The 17,281-nt window shown below is 38.3% G+C and overlaps 1 protein-coding gene across 2 annotated transcripts in view; it reads left to right on the top strand.

Moving 5' to 3' along the window:
• Nucleotides 1-17,281, top strand: part of LOC128855853 (serine-rich adhesin for platelets-like) — a 50,294-nt gene that overhangs the window by 18,519 nt on the left and 14,494 nt on the right. For both annotated transcript variants that reach the window (XM_054091061.1, XM_054091060.1), the window contains one exon: nt 9,141-9,263. In XM_054091061.1, the coding sequence (XP_053947036.1) occupies nt 9,141-9,263 (123 nt within the window). The remainder of the gene's footprint in view (nt 1-9,140; nt 9,264-17,281) is intronic.

Genomic DNA, 17,281 nt, shown 5'->3' with positions numbered 1-17,281 from the left:
TAACTGCCTGACCGGCCTCATAAACCGCACCAAACAGACACTCTTTATGGGTGCATTGGTTTTTCGGCAATCACTCTTGGATTATCATTCGCCCAAATGCGGCAATTCTACTTATTGACGAATCCAATGAGGTGAAAATGTGCCTCATCACTGAAGACGATTTTCTTCGAAAACTGGTCATTCACTGTTGCCATTTCCTGCCACCATTCATCAAAAGGCTTTAGTTCTTGAGTCAATTGCACCTTATAAGCGTGTAAATGCAAGTCTTTATGCATACTGTTCCTCAACGACGTGCGTGAGAGGTGCACTTGTTGGGCACGACGACGAGCTGAGGTGGACGGCTCTTCAACCACACTATCGCGAAGAGCAGCAATATTTTCTGCAGTACGAGCTATACGAGCATGCACTGGTGTTTTCAAATCTCCTACAGACCTGGTTTGCTCAAACTTTTACACACTTTTTCCGATTGTACGCACATTTTGACGAGTAAATTGACCGAAAAAATCACGAATTGCGCGATATGCATTTTGATTTCAACGCCCGTTTTCATAATAAGCCTGAATAACGTTAACCCGTTGCTCGATTGTGTATCTCTCCATGATTGAAATTGAATTGGTTTGAAAGTGAAAAATGTTAAATGAAATGCAGAAAAACACTTGGCGTTTAGGCGTGGTTCACATTCAACATCGGCGATTGAAATTTAACCCGTTTATAACCCCTTAAGATAAGTACTAACTGAAAAAGAATGTATAGTGCCATCTATGTGCTAGGCCCGGGACTTTTCAGTCATTGTGTTAGACCAGCAGTGGAGCTCGCGAAGATCAAAATCAAAATCTCCAGCCCTCTGTTGCGCCATGCACTCTAAAGTTATTATATACCACTCTGATGCATTCGCAGTTGGAATACGTCGTCTTTATTTGGAGACCTTATTATACGTCATATATTAGCAGGCTTGAACGTATCCAAAAAACTTTTGTGCGTTATTTGTTGCATTTTTTGAATTTCTCTGATCCAATTCCATCTTATAAAATTCGGTGTTCGGTTATTAACCTAAAATCATCAGATAGTAGAAGGGCTGTTCTCCCATTTACCTTCGTTTTTGATTGAATCAGTGAGGCGATTGACTTCCCATCGCTACTCGAGAAAATTAATTTCAATAATCCTCAGCGAAGCTTACGAATTCATAATATTTTCTGGTTAGGGATGGTTAGAACTAATTATGCTTCGAATGCTCCGATTTCTATAAGAATTTGAGAGAATTTAATTCGCTTTCAAATCATGATTTTTTTGAATTTTTCTTCAAAAAACTACCATTTCACATTTTTACTAACGAGTTCCTAAGTATTTTCTAACATTATTTCTCTGTAAAATGTAAGAAATGTTACGGTTTTTCAAATTCAAATTATAAGTTTAAAATATTTTTGGTTGCATTATCTAGGATTAATATGGTTTTCATAGTCCATAAGAAATACTGAGATTTTATATGTTTTCAAAGGAAAAGAAATATATTAAATAAATAAAATATGAAATATGAAAAATGAAAAAATAAAATATAAAATAATGTATAAAAAAATAGTAAATTTTCGCCACCTGGTATTTTTATAATCCTCTGCTAGTAAAACAAGGCGTTATTGATTTGTGTAATAACACCGTGCTATAAAAATTAAAACTTTTTGTTATCCAAGAGGAATTTAATATGCGCGTGAAAACATAAATTTTATATAGCAAAGCTGTTTAATCAGTTTTTAATTTCTCATCAATTAAATTTTTAAAGGGTTTTAATATTTGCACTCACTCTATGCTTTTAAAATTGATATCAATTGAGTGAGGATATATTTAGCTATTAAAAAAATTTGTTTGTTAATTTTTTGCCCAGACACATATGAATTTTTTGTAGAATCCATTGTACCTATAACTTCATTTTATGGGAGGAAAGTTTAGCTACCTTTTTGTTTTACGTTTTTGTAAAAACAAACGGAACGGAGATTAAAAGTAAATATTTTTTTCTTAATAATTGAAAAGCTCCTCTTTAATGAGATCCATGTTGATATCATCAAATAAGCATAAGTACTTAAAATGATTTTTTGAAGCTTTAGTCTTTTGAAACCTAAAACTTTCAAGGACTATACAATATTAAATGTGTCAGAAAATAAAAAACTGATTATGCAGCATTACTACATAAAATCTATAGTTTCATTTTTATTTTTTTTTTTTTTTTTTTTTAACTTTATTTTGTATTCTGTCTATACTTACAATTCTTAGAAGACATTTTAGAAATATTTGGTTACATTTAAGAGTGGCTTTGATTTTCGTATTAAAGGAATATTTCCAGTGAAGTATCCTTTCTAATAAATAAATTCAATATTTTATAGATGGCTCTTGGACGAGCTGAATTGGTGTTTTTCTTTTCAACCTTAAAAAGACACATGATGGTGACATGAGGGTAGAGGCCAGTTCATTTGGGTGCGATTGAAGTCGATTTCGGTATTTACTGGTTACATTTTGTATTTCCTCTTTTATTAAAGGGATGTCTAAGTCCCGATGAATTTGGGCATTTGTCACGTACCACGGAGCGTTGACTAGGGTGCGTAGAGTCTTGGACTGGAAACGCTGCAGGATTTCCAACTTTGAATTTGACGCAGTACACCACAGTTGGATTCCGTAAGTCCAGACTGGTTTTATCACGGATTTGTAGAGGATAAGTTTGTTGTCCATTGAGAGGGTGGATTTGCGGTTTAGCAGCCAGTACATATTACGAAATATTAAACCTAGAGCTTTCCTTTTTGTAAAGATATGCGTTTTCCACGTAAGTTTATCCAAATGAATGCCTAGATATTTAGCACTATCACATTGCGGAATTGGACTACGGTTTAAGTTGATTTGTGGGCAGGTGGTTCTTTTTGTGGTTACGTGTTGAGATTTATGTTCGTTTACTTTGAACCGCCAGCTCCGGAGCCATTTGGAGATTTTATTTATGCTTATTTGGAGCATATAAGAGGCTTCTACGGGATCCACTGCTGTCGCCATAATAGCGGTGTCATCGGCAAAAGTGCCAGTTAGTACACCTTTTGCGGTTGGCAGATTGTGTGTAAAAATTAAGTACAGGATTGGACCTAATATACTGCCTTGTGGAACCCTAGCTTTAATTTGTTGGAAATTGGAAATTTCATTTTCGTAATTTACGTAGAACATTCGTTGGGTTATATATGATTTAAGGAGCAAATAGGCATTTAGTGGTAATTTCTTTTTTATTTTAAAGAGTAGGCCTTGGTGCCATACTCGGTCGAAGGCTTCTGATATGTCCAGGAAAACTGCTGAACAGATTTGTTTTCGGTCGAGCGCTGTTTGTATTTTTCCGACAAGTCTATGGACTTGCTCAATTGACGACTGCTCATTCCTGAAACCAAACTGATGTTTCGGAATTATTTGTTTGCGTTCGATAAAAACCATTAAACGTTTAAGGAAGATCTTTTCAAAAACTTTTGACAGTATTGGTAGAAGACTGATAGGGCGATAGTATTTCACTTCATCGCCTGGTTTTCCTGTCTTGAGCACCATTTTAATTTCTGCTACTTTCCATTGAGCTGGGAAAATGTTTCTGGTTAAGCACGCATTAAACAAATGGGAATGATCATATTGTATAAAATTCTATATGTTACTAGCGACGCTTCCCCGCTTTCACTTTCACTTAGTAAAACACTACAGAAGCCCAAACAAATTTTTTGTTCAAACTAAGTTCAACTAATTTTTCTTATACTCCGAAGCAACGCGAATTCAATCCTCCGCCTCTGAGTCTCTGTAAACCTGCTTACTAAAACGCGATTGAGTTTGGAGGAGAAACTTACGAAGTGCCTTTCTCCGAAGTGTTTCTCTCAGGCTTGGATTTCTACAGTACCACAAATTCGTACAAACACATTTCTAATTTTAGCTTTACTGCATTCCTTCTCTCAATGCATTCATTGCTCTCTCCCTTTCCCAAAGCATTGCTCACAACAACTGCTAACTCATACTTCTTGTCAAAGTAACGGTGATTTAGATTGCATGCAAAATTCAAGCTCCGTTGCTGTTGCTGTTGTTATACTTACCACAAATTGTTCTTATTTAATTATTATACAAAAATAAGATCATTTAATTTAAACGCACCTGAGTAAGGAAGCCAAAAAAATTGAAGTGATAAAAAAAGAACTCTTTTTTGTGTTAAATTCTTAATTGCTAAGTTTTTTTGAACTATTAAAGTGCAACATTATTTTAATAATACGCATTTTAAGATATTCCTCAAAATGTCAAGGGAAAAATATCTTAATGATTCTGAAAAGGTCCAAATCAACTTTTACCACAAGGAGGCTTTGGATTTCTTTGTATTAGTGTTTGTGCTGCACGCGAGTAATGTGAATAAAAATGCAGGGTCGTCGTTTGAAACTTGTGGTTTTCTCAACAATGATCTTAAGATTGAATTTATGAAATTAGCTTAAACTAAATGAGAACCCAACATAATAAGAGAAATAACAAATTAGAGAAAAATAACAAAGCTGTTAGAGTAACAGAATTAAAATAACAAAGCTGTTAGAGCAGAGAATGTAGTAATCCATTAACATTCTCTGGTTAATGGATTACTACATTCTCTGGTTAGAGTAGCAGAAAGTAAATAACAAAACTGTTAGAATAACAGAATTTAAATAACTAAGCTGTTAGAGTAGCAGAAAGTAAATAACAGAGCTGTTAAAGTAACAGAATATATATAACAAAGCTGTTAGAGGAGAAAGCATGAAAAGTGATTCTACAGCATGAGAACGCTCGGCCTCACGTTGCCAAACCTGTTAAAACCTACCTGGAAACACTGAAATGGGAAATCCTACCACACTCGCCATATTCTCCAGATATTGCGCCGTCCGATTATCAGCTGTTCCGATCGATGGCCCATAGTCTAGCTGACGAGCACTTCCATTCATATTTTTAATAAACAAATTTCTAACGCTTCGAGGTTCGGCAATGCAAGGGATATTTTTTTTAATTTCTGTATCATCAAAGGCGGTCAAAATATCTTACTATGCGAAGTAATGTGAATGCGATTCTAAATGAGGGCGAGTTTTTTAGTGCCCGAGTACACATTGCTGCGACGGCAGCTTTGACGATGTCTATTACGATTTTAAACCTCCTCATCCGCAAAAAAAAAAACAAAACAAAACATATCTTACTGGGATATCTCTTCATGTCTCAGCAGGCAGATCTAATTGGAACAATTGACAACCCAGTACCTCTTTTAAGCTATACACAGAAACCCTGCTTAACGAATTTATGTTCTAAAACCTCAATTAAATTTTCATTAATTTTCAAAATTGTTCTTCTTTTTTCGACATAATTCAAGTGTCGCATCAACCGATAGCGCAGAACGAAAATTGAGACTGGCTTAATGTGCATTCACGTACAATTTGCAGATCCTTCCCTCTCTGATTGTGTGTGTGCGTGTTTGACTGCAGTAGTATGTTGTTGTAATGCTGTCATTGATTTTGGTAAACACAAACGAGGAGGAGTATCTAACCACAAATTCACTCTCGCTTGCCGCTCATTCACATTCATACATTCAACCACACTTGCACATCATGCACTCGCTTGTATGTAGTTGTTGGCAGTTTCAACAAGCTTTGCTTTCTTTACTACCTTTGACGTTTATTTAATATTTTTTTCTTTTTTTTGCTGATTTCTTTACATTTTGTTCTATTACTCTATATATCCTTTTATGTATATGAATATATATAAGTATGTAAATGTAAGCGCGCATAATAGTCCCTTCAGAGAAATCTACACTGCAATCAGACTGTTGCGCTTCTGGTGAATTTAGAACCATATAAGTAACTAGTTGGTGTTTCTTCTCTTGCTCGTATAAACTACTGATGAATTTTACACGACGATGTCCCAGTGTTAATTATACGCTGCTCCCCCTTTGTTTGATAATTTGGAACTGTTACTAAATTGACAAGTCAACTATGCATGAATGGATCTGTAGACCGTTTCCGTAAGAAGTTGACAAAATTGTCGATTATAATCACCGATTCGATCCAAAATGTTCGATTGGTCGAAGAAAAGTGTTTCTCTGAGTATTGATCAACAAAATGTGGAACATTGAGAGAAATGGTTTGCAGATCAGCAGGGAATGTTTCTAAGGAAATCGGCATTATTTTAATCCTTTTATGATAAGACAAAAAACTGTTTTTATTGTTATTACAGCAAAGGTGGACTTTGTATTTAAGGCATTTGTACATTGGGGTTCCTGCCTTGCACAATCTGCAACGTCGCTTTTCACTAAAGACTACCCAATGTTCGATGTTATCGTAACACTGTGAGACTAAAGGATTCGGTTGGAACCTGTACATTTTCGACTGTTGTGAAAATACGCTGCTTGATGGGGATCCCAGCGATACATCGAGCTAGCTCTTTCAACATTCGATGGTCGGTCTTTCCTTTTTTCGAGCGAAGTAGTGGCAGTAAGCAACTCATGAGCAATTTCTAGTTGAAATTTTATTAGAGGAATATGCTTTTGCCTCGGATTTATCAAGTATAAATGCTTTCTATACAATAGCCAAGCGTTTGTAACGGATGTTCCGAGGCACCAATAAAACATTCCTATGTACCACTTCTTTGAACGGTGGTTGACTTTATAGAGCTCCAAAAGCATGTTAGCCAAATCTACTCCTCCCATTCCCTTATTGTAAGAAGCAACAATCGCTGGTCTTGAAACATCAATATAAGCTTTTTCCTTTGGATTCCAACGTTTGCATATACCAACAGGTTCAATGCTTTCACACGAGGAATAAGTTGAACTGGCCTATTGCCAAACCACTTGACGCATACAAGATTATTGTTGATTTCACATTTCACATCGAAAGATCCCCTTCCACGCTTTTTTAACTCAGCATCTGAAAGTAGCTGGCAATTGCTCAATGCTTTGATGTTCTTCCCGGGGTAGCTTTCCCAAATTTTCTTTGAGGCTGTCTAGTAAAGGACATGTTTTGTACAACTTGTCATTAGTTCAAATCACCTTTTTTGGATTGTTTGTGTTATCGTTGAAATGTAAACATAGTTTTATTTTTTCAAACTTTCCGCGCGGCTTTGAATCTGTTATAGCGGAGGCTATTTTTCTATTTTGAGTGGAGGCACTTTTAAAACACCCATGTGCAACAAAATACCAATATACCGTTTAATATCTCCAACAGTGCATTTGAGTTCAGTGCCGTGTTCTTGCAGCCCATACAAATCTGTTTGTTGTGTGATCAAATAAAAAACTTGGCTATTAAAAAAAATGCAGAAATATTCTACTGGCGTCATCACATCGTCGACCTTCAAAGTATTTTCTTCCCAACTGGTCTCTGAAGCTATAAATGGCCTTTTTCTCTACTTTAGTGTCTTGGGGCCAACTTTTTCAAAGCAATTATTAGCCAAACAAGATTTCGGCTCACATTCCTCTGCAATCATATTTTCGAAAAGGTCAATCTCTATAGTTTCCCCTCTTTGCAAGATTCCTTCCAAATTCTTCTCTAGCACTGCAGAAATGTCATCCATCTCATCATCACTTTCGTCGCCAGAAGAGGCAGCCCAATCAGAGTTAACATTCCTCTCAATATCGTCATCTGACAATGCTTTCTCTTTCGGTCTCATAACTAAATACAAAAATATTTATTACCACAATGGTTGCCCAAGGTTGCCCACAAGCAACATTGCAACTTTGAAAATTACTCACCTGGCTAATATTTTTAACTAATGAAATTTAAATTCAGTTTCGTAAAGTTAATCCTTGCTAAAAAACATAGTATACAATTTTTAATTTTTTTCATTATTATAAAAGTTAATCACTCACTTTAAAAACTCTTTTGAATTTCACAACAATATTTTCTGCTCTGCACAGCAAGTTTATTCAACATAACTTTGCTAAATGATCTGAAAATGATACTTTTTTGGTCATATTTTGAGTAGATACATAAAAGTACCGTTATCATTTATTACGAAGAGACAAAAACAAAACGAACGCTTTCCGTAAGCTGTTAAACTGCCGAAGTTGCGCACAGGCAACGTTGGGGTCGAAAGGGTTAAACGTAATATTTCAAATATCTCAAATGTAAGAATATATCGATGAACGGACTGAAAAATATTTGTTTTGTATACTATTTATATCGCCTAATCCGTGGTGGGAAATGGAAAACCAAACCTTTGACCCAAACTAAGTGGCGAAAAGTAAAATTCCATAGATAACAAAACTCTTTGCAAACTTTTGTTATTAAGTACTCACATAAATAACAACAAAATGTTTATTGTCACCACCTCAACCCGAAGTGAGAGTAATTATTCAGAATCTTTTATTATGCGACAAAGAATACTTTTCTCTTTGACGATTATTCTCTGAAGACTACACTGATGAGTACCCAAGTAGTTCATAAATTGCAAAATCGTTGCTGTTGTTGTGAAAGTGGTTGAGTATTTGAGTATTTCCACTGAAATAATCCTAATTAGTGACCAGCACCGGTTTACTACCTCCGTCCTCGTATGATGAGGTGTTTTTTTTTTTTTTTGTTCTAAGTCTAATCCATTTAGTGAGGTCCAAGTATAGGAGTACATTCTATATCTCGCTGTCTGAGATCTCATTAACTTGCCGCAAGAAAGGCTTACCAAAAAAGCGGAGCACTGGTCATTCACATAAGTAGTGGAAAAGACTTTCCTTCGCCCCTTCCGCTTGACAGCTTCTGCAGATAGGATTGAAGGGTCGGTTGAGTCTAGCTGCATGATCCCCTACTTTCTAATGCCCTGTAAAGGTTGCAGTGATGTGTGAGATATTTGGCCGAGAGCTTCCTAACAGATCATTCGCCCTTTGAATTTTGTATGACGGCCATGTGTTTTTTGTTGTAATATATACCTGTAGTTAGTTGCTTCCATCTTCTTTCGGCTAAAGCATGTTAGTGTCAAGCAATGGATGCTTTTAATGTGTTGAGTGGCGTGGAGACTGCGCAAAATCGTACTAGTCCTAAATTAGGCATCCCTTTCACTGGTTCAACTTTTTCCTGCAGGGAATATTTTGATGAGCGCATTTGTGTGCGTGTGTTTTGTTCGTTTGCAAAATGTGGAAAATAACATTTTTCAAATTTCATTTTCAGGTTAATGGCGAAGACGTGTTGGGGCAGCGCATAACGGATATTGCAAAATTGGTCCAAGCCAAATCAGGGCATGTCACGTTGTTGATCTGGAACTGTGGTAGTGATTTCAAATGTGACCCGGAGGTAAGTTTACCATATGCATGTGCATATAAACCACCCATTCACACACACAAACGCACACGCACACACATCTTCATATACTAGTTTGATGTATGTGTGCATGCACTACATATGCAGGTATATGCGTAATATGATGTTGTTAAATTATGGCGTAGTTTGTACAGAAATAACAACAAAGTGCTGGTGATGGTCTCGCAGAGATTGCGTGTGCTCTCATTTTGCGGTCGAAAAGTCATATTTCGCATTTGAGAAAGAAAAACATTCTAGTAAAAATTGTGCTACGCAATGCTTAAAAATTTAAAATAAGCAAATGTAAAAATTTAATTAAAAAGTGTAGTAATTTCAGATTATATTACTGTTTAGTTACTGCTTCCAAGCATATGCAGAAAAGGAGAACACTGACTTAGGCCCTTGTAGACTACATAGCCTAGCATTCCCCAATCTACAAGTCAAAAGTGTACTAAAGTAAGTGAACTGATGGATTTAGTTATTGAGAAAAGTTAGTTAATTGTTAAAAAATACTAGAACCTGTCAAGTGTTGTACCAAGTCTAATACGTTTGCATCCTCTTTTATTGAAAGCATTCGAAAAACTCCTGCTAAAACGACTTAATCCTATAACTGTACAAAGCAAACTTATCCCTTTGCACCAGCTTCGACTCAAGAAACATCATTCCACCATCGAGCAGGTCAACTCTGTACAAAATTTCGCCAGAGAAACATTCGAAAATAAGAAATACTGAGTTGCCATCTTCCTAGAAATAGCTCAAGTAACAGGTGGCGCTAAAGTAATCCTCTTATCAGAAATAAATTCTGCGATTGGCCCCTAATGTCAGTTCTGTTTTGACATTTGTATAGTAAACACCTGCGAAATACACGTTAATAAACAATGTTACGCTACACTGCTCCAGAACGCGGAATATTGCTGACTATTTATTTGACCAATAATCGGTCGGTGACTTTGGCACAACGTGAATTTCGCCGCAGATTTTCTCGCCGTCCAACGTCTACTGGTGAAACACTGCGACGTTTAGCCGCTCGCCTCGAAGAGACTGGCACAACACAAGATGCTGCCAGGCGTGGCAGACCCCGGAGTAGCCGTTCTGCAGAGAATATTGCTGCTGTAGCCGAGGATGTCATGGAAGCGCCGTCGACATCGACCAGACGACGTGCCACGCAAATGGGTATCAGTCGACGGTCTTTACAGCGAATTTTGGTACAAGATTTGAAGATGTTTCCGTACAAAGTCCAGACGGTGCATCAGCTGTTAGCTGCTGACCGCCAATCGCGTCTAACACACGCTCAAGCCATCCTTAATCCCCACCAAGTGGAAGATGATTTTTCATCAAAAATAATCATGAGTGGTGAGGCCCATTTCCATCTTAGCGGGTACGTAAATAAGCAAAATTTACGCTTCTCGGGCACTTAAAATCCGCGTGTAACCCACGAAGAGCCATTACACCCGCTCAAAGTCACTGTATGGTGTGCTGTTTTCGCTGGAGGAGTCATCGGACCTTTTTTTTTCGAAGACGTCGCGGGCCAAACGGTTACTGTGAATAGTGAGCGCTACAGAGCAATGATCAACGAGTTCTTTTTGCCGCAACTTGATGAATTGGGATTGGAAAACATGTGGTTCCAACAGGACGGTGCAACGGCACACACTGCACGTGCCACAACCGATATGCTGAAGGATGCATTTCCCGGGCGCCTAATCTCCCGTTTTGGCGATTTGCACTGGCCAGCAAGATCGCCTGATTTGACCGCTCCAGACTTCTTTTTGTGGGGCTTTTCGAAGTCGCGGGCTTATGTCAACGAGCCTCAGACTCTTGCAGCTCTTAAAGACAATATACGTCAAGAATGTGAGGACCTATCGCCGGAAGTTTTGGCCAAAGTGATGGAAAATGCCATAAAAAGGGCTCAAATGGCAATCAACTGTGGCGGCGGCCATTTACATGACATCATATTCTCGACTTGATGTGAAAAAATTAAAAGACCAAATACAAATAATCCACAAGAAGAATCATTTCATTTTTTTTTTAAATTACAGCCAAAAAACATCGGAAGGTTACTTTTGCGCCACCTTGTATTTGACAAGGTATGGCAAGAGGGGCAGCTATACAAACTCAAACTGAATCTTCCTCGTAATTTCCTTATGCTACTAAAATCATATTTACAAAGCAAACATTTTCGAGTTAAAATAAATGAAGAAATTACCATTATCTTTGGAATCACCTTTGGAATCACAGTAGGTGTGCATCAAGGAAGTGTCCAGGGACCTCTACTTTATACGCTTTTCACTGCCGACCTTCCTTTAACAGCTAGCACACATACGGCTACATATACAGATGACACTCTAGTATGGCTAGAAATAGTCACGCTTCTACTGCGTCAAATTCACTTCAGCAAAACCTTGACAACCTTAGCACATGGCTCAGCAAATGGCGTAAAACAAAGTAAGCGCAAATAACTTTTACGCTTCGCAATGATACTTCTTACCCCAGTCTCCCAAACAAAGCACGATAGGTTAGATTAGGTTAAATGGCTGCCCCAGCTAAGGGCACACTTGGACAAATATTGAAAATTCGTCCATTGTGGTGCCATACATGAGAGAGGAAAAAGAAGAAGGGAAGGAAGAAGGAGCCTTGGGATTAGGGACGATGATGGCCATACATTTTACGACGACGCCGACGGTGGCTGATTTGCGTTCGAAGTTAGCCGCAACAAGCTATTGATGAACTTCACCAAATTTATTCTATTTACACCGCTTATATCCGCAGGCGTCGCCAAAAAGTGAGACCCAGATGACTAAGCAGGGTTGCCATACGAGAGCAGGGCAGCTGAGAAGAAGGTGTTGAGATGATTCCACCTCGTCCTCCAGACAGTTTCTGCAGAACGGACTTGAGGCAATCCCAAGTCTCACGGTATGACCACCTAACGGACAATGTCTGGTAAGGATACCCACCAAATTCGGGAGCTGGGGCTTTGTTAGCCTTAGGAGTTCCCTCGAGCGTCCCCGATCTACCCGTGGCCAGAAGGATCTCGCGATTTTGCACGTTTGCGCACTAGCCCAGCGCTCGCTGGGTTGACTCGAGGCCCATCTCTCCAGGAGCAGACCACAGGTTCTTAGGGGAACCCCAATTCTCTCATTTCGCGACGTAACCGTCTCCAAAGTTTCCTGTCTAACCAGTTCATCAGTCCGGCAGTTTCCCTCTATGCCGCTGTGACCGGGAACCCAAATGAGCCTGATGACGAAGTATTCGGATGCAATCGAGAGAGAAGTCATACATTCCACGACCAATATCGAACGCACAAACAGCGATCCCAAGGCTCTAATTGCTGATTGGCTATCGGAGTAAATATTTACTTCCTTAACGGTATTTACCGAAGTAAGCAATCAGTACACCGCTTCCTTAATTGCGGATACCTCTGCTTGGAAAACACTACAGAGGTCCGAGAGCCTAAATTTAAGTTTGATGGGAAGCTCCTTACAGAATACTCCCCCACCAACCCTTCCGTCCAACTTCGAGCCATCTGTGAACATGTTTGCCATGCCTTGCCACCAAATGTTGCACCCCGCCCACTCATCCCTTGAGGGAATGTGAGTAGAAAAAGGTCCGCTCGGACCTAGCGTGGGTGTACAGTGATCCAGCACCATAGGGATGAACTCAAAGTTTTTAAGAATGCTAGAGTGTCCGTAACTTATGTCTAGCCTATGGCCCGAACACCTTAGTCTGATTGCGGCGCGTGCAGCGGTAGTTTTTCATACAATGCCCACGGGTGTCACATTCAGCATAGCGTTAAGCGCTAGAGTAGGAGTGGTACGGAGCGCCCAACTGATTCCAATGAGGGCAGACCTTTGTACCCTCTCCAGCTTCTTAACTGGTACCATCCTTTCTAGCGAGTTCCACCAGACAAGGACTCCGTATAGCAAGATTGGTTTTATAATCGTGTTATAAAGCCAAAAAGTGACTTTAGGCGAGAGGCCCCATCTTTTGCCGATAGCGCCCCTGCAAGGCGACTGTTGCCTTCCTAATTCTCTCCTCAATGTTTCACTTCCACGTAAAACCTCTGTCAAGGATGAGTCCCAGGTACTTCACCTTGTCAGAGAGTCAGAGAGCACCAGTATTTCCTCGTAAATAAGACGAGTTCCGTCTTCAGAGGATTTATCGATAGGCCGCAGTTTGCGGTCCAATTTATAACTAGATTCAGATAACACTGCATCAGTTCCATCAGAGTATCTAGAAACTTGCCTCTGACAATAACTGCCACGTCATCCGCGTAGGCAATCACCTTACAGCCCCTCCCCTCCAGCTCCTCCAGCAGACCGCTAAGTACGGCAATCCAGAGTAGTGGCGAGAGAACACCGCCTCGCGGAGTACCTCTGTTTACTTGCCGGCGGAGAGAGGTGTCACCCCATTCTGCCACGACCGTTGTGTCGTGTGGATGAGCCTTATAAGTTCGGTTCCGACTCCTAGTTTACCCAATCTGGTGATTGCCTCCGGGAGGACATTATTAAAAGCCCCCTCAATGTCGAGGAAGGCACCTACAGTGAACTCCTTCTGTTGGAGGGCACCTCTACGTCCTTAACAATTGTACGCAAAGCAGACTATACCGATCTGCCTCTTCGGAAAGCATGTTGAGCGTACGATAAACGCCCTCGAGGAATTTCACTCCTTATGTGCAGATCAATCAGCCCCTCCAAGGTTTTTAGCAGGAACGAGGAGAAACTGATTGGTCTGAAATCCTTAGGAGATACATGTGAAATCTTACCTGCCTTGGGTATGAAAGTAACTCTCACAGCCGCAACAAAGCACGCTAAATACTTATTCATTGATTTTGATCGAGTGTTATGTGCCGAATAATATTTTTTGAAAGCGGAAACAGCTTGAAATAAAACTTCGTTCCCTTTATTGTCTACTTGACCAAAAATCAGAGAATTTGCTAGTCAATAAGCTTCTCACATACAAGGCAATATTGAAACCAATACGGACATGTGGAATGAAAATCTTAGGCTTCAGCTTGAAAATAAAATCTTCATATCACACAGAGGTTCCAGTCAAAAATGATATAATTCATTGTCATCTTGGAGTGCTTTCGGTCAGCACAGGATATAGCATCCGACCTGCTAACCATCTAAATTCTCGGGAGTCAAACCTATGGAAACAAGCCAATTTTCACAACTTTTTAGCTGGGTTGGGAAAACATTATCTGGGACTCCCTCACATTCACCTTCTGCGCCATAGCCAGATATGTTACCATCAAAAGGAGGCTCGATGTAAATGGCAATGTTTAGTTTAGATAAGATAAGAGTTTATTAAGTAGAAAAACGTTACAATATTTATGTTATCGCACAATTTACAAAATATGATATAAATCTTAATTCTACATCATTATATTTATATATTTATCACAGATTTGGTTTTTTAAACGATTTTTTCTTTTTTTCGAAGGAAAAAACTACTATGAAAAACCTCCGCTATACATCTTACAAGCTAGGGTTAATCTATACGCATTTAAGTACCGCGGCCTAATTGAACATTAAGAAAGTTCAGTTATTAGCAGATTGTCCGAAAAACTGGAACGAATTTTGAATCTTTTAGTCAAATTTTGTATTTGATCTGACAAAATCTTAGTTTTTGATTCATCGTGAAGCTTTCTGGTGGAAAAATGCCATGGGAGTCGTAGCATCATTTGAAGTACCTTATTTTGGCAGATTTGCAGTTTCTTAACATGTGACTTTGCGATATTACTTCAGGCTGGATAGGCATATACTATTATTGGCTGAAATATAGACTTATAAATTATTAGTTTATTTTCATCACTTAAGCCTAAGCGTCTATTTATTAGGGGATATAACATTTTAATTGTCAAATTTACTTTCTCCTGTACGTACTTTACATGATCGCAAAAAGATACTTTTTTATCAAAAATCACCCCCAGATATCGTACGGTATTGGCCCACGGGATATCATAACTACCTAATTTCAAACCTGTACTTGGTATAAAGCAATGACTTCCTTTTCTACTGAAAAAGATAGCTTGCGTCTTACCAATGTTTGATTTTATTTTCCAAGTCTTGAAGTTTGGTTACGATTTGGTTACCAAACGCATGCGAATAAAATATGCCAATGTCGTCTGCATACATAGCATATGAACAATTGGCTAATTTGGGAAAATCAGAGCAATAAATAATATACAGTAAAGGACCAAGTACCGATCCCTGGGGAACTCCAGCGGGTAATTCGATCATGTCAGAGTATTCGTCATTCAGAGACACGCAAAAGTGACGATTTTTTAAAAAGCAATTTATGATTTTTACTAGTGGTAACGGAAATTTTAAATTTATTAATTTGTAAATAAGACCATAATGCCATATCGAATCAAAAGCTTTCTCAACGTCAAGAAGCATTAAACCGGTTGATTTCTTGTGATCGAAGTTAGATTTGACGTGATTATAGATTCGTTTAATCTGATGAGTCGTACTATGATGTTGTCTAAATCCAAATTGCTCGTTTGGTATAATCTTATGGGTGTCTAGGAACAGGGATATTTTATTTTTGATAATTTTTTCAAAAACCTTGCTTAAGCTGCTTAGAAGACTAATAGGGCGGTAGCTATCAGCTGCGTTTGCTGGCTTGCCCGGCTTGCGAATTGGAATTATTTTAGCTGTTTTCCACGCATTAGGGGAATATTGCAATTTTATGCAAGAGTTTATCAAAAAAGTAAAATATATCACGGCCTCTTTGGGTAGGTGTCTGAGCATAATATTTTTTATTTCATCATGCCCTGCAGATTTCCTCAGTGGTGCATCATGCAAAAGATCCTGAACATAATCTGAATCCACGTATTCAGTTAGTGGAGTGTCTACTTCTTGCGAATTTAGTTGGTTTATAGCTGTATCAACTAGTGCAGATCCTAGTTGATTGGACACCTTATGATTTTCTAAAAAGTTATATGCAAACAAATTTGCTTTTTCGTGACTTAAGATTAATGTCTTATTTGACTCACGCAGAGGTGGGATTTCTGAATGTTTTCTTCGCATTATTTTACAAATGTTCCAGAATGGCTTACTTCTCTTTTCAATTGAACTAAGTTTCTTATTCCAGCTGGCATTCCTATACTGAAAGATCTGTTTGCGGATTTGCACAGAGTAATGTTTTACTGCTTCGTAGTCAGAGAGCTGTATGTAATGACTCCATTGCCTACGAAAATAGTTTCTAGTTTTTATTAAATTTAAAATGTATTGGGGTAGTTTGAGAAAATTGGTCTTCAAAGTTTTAAGTGGGACTGAACTTCGTTCAGCTGCTATTATTTTTTCACTGAACATTATTACGTTTTTATCAATATCCACCGTGGAATCAATTAGATCAAGGTTGGTTGACCAAGTACATAAAGAATTTTTTAATGAGGATCGATAAATCTTCCAGTTTGTCTTATCGTAATCCATTATAAAGTTGTCGATATGCTTGAAATTTAAATTGAAAACAAATTTTACCGGTAGGTGATCGGAATCAAATCTGTTTATCATTAAAGGCTGAGATATATACGTGGGTATATTCGAGAGTAGTTTATTTTCCTCCTCTGCATCATCGTGCTCTTGAATGCAATCAAGGAATTTTTGCAACTGTAGCCCTCTGGAAGCACCAAATTTATGAATGCCCACAAAATATGAATGAATATTTTGGATACAATTACAAAAAAAAGCACAAAAAACCACATGAACTGCAAGCAAAGCCTGTACCCTAGGCGACCCACGATTACCCTTTGGTAACGCCTTAAAAAAAATGTATGTAAAACGGTAAACAAAAATTCGTTCAACAACAATAAATTCGTGTTTAAGGGGACAGCTACCTGTAAACGGCCATATTTTCCCAGATTTGCATTAAAATTATATAAAATGAAGAGGTCAAAATATTTTTTTCAATATTGGCATACAGTTTATTTATACGTTAAAATAATATAAAACCTTTTTCTAGGGGGCGTCCATAAATTACGTGAGGTGTTTTTTTCAATTTTCTGAAAC

Source organism: Anastrepha ludens, chromosome 2, assembly GCF_028408465.1.
Source record: "Anastrepha ludens isolate Willacy chromosome 2, idAnaLude1.1, whole genome shotgun sequence".
Taxonomy (NCBI): Eukaryota; Metazoa; Arthropoda; class Insecta; order Diptera; family Tephritidae; genus Anastrepha; species Anastrepha ludens.
Note: the sequence above shows the minus strand (reverse complement) of the source record. Positions and strands in the feature narration are given on the sequence as shown.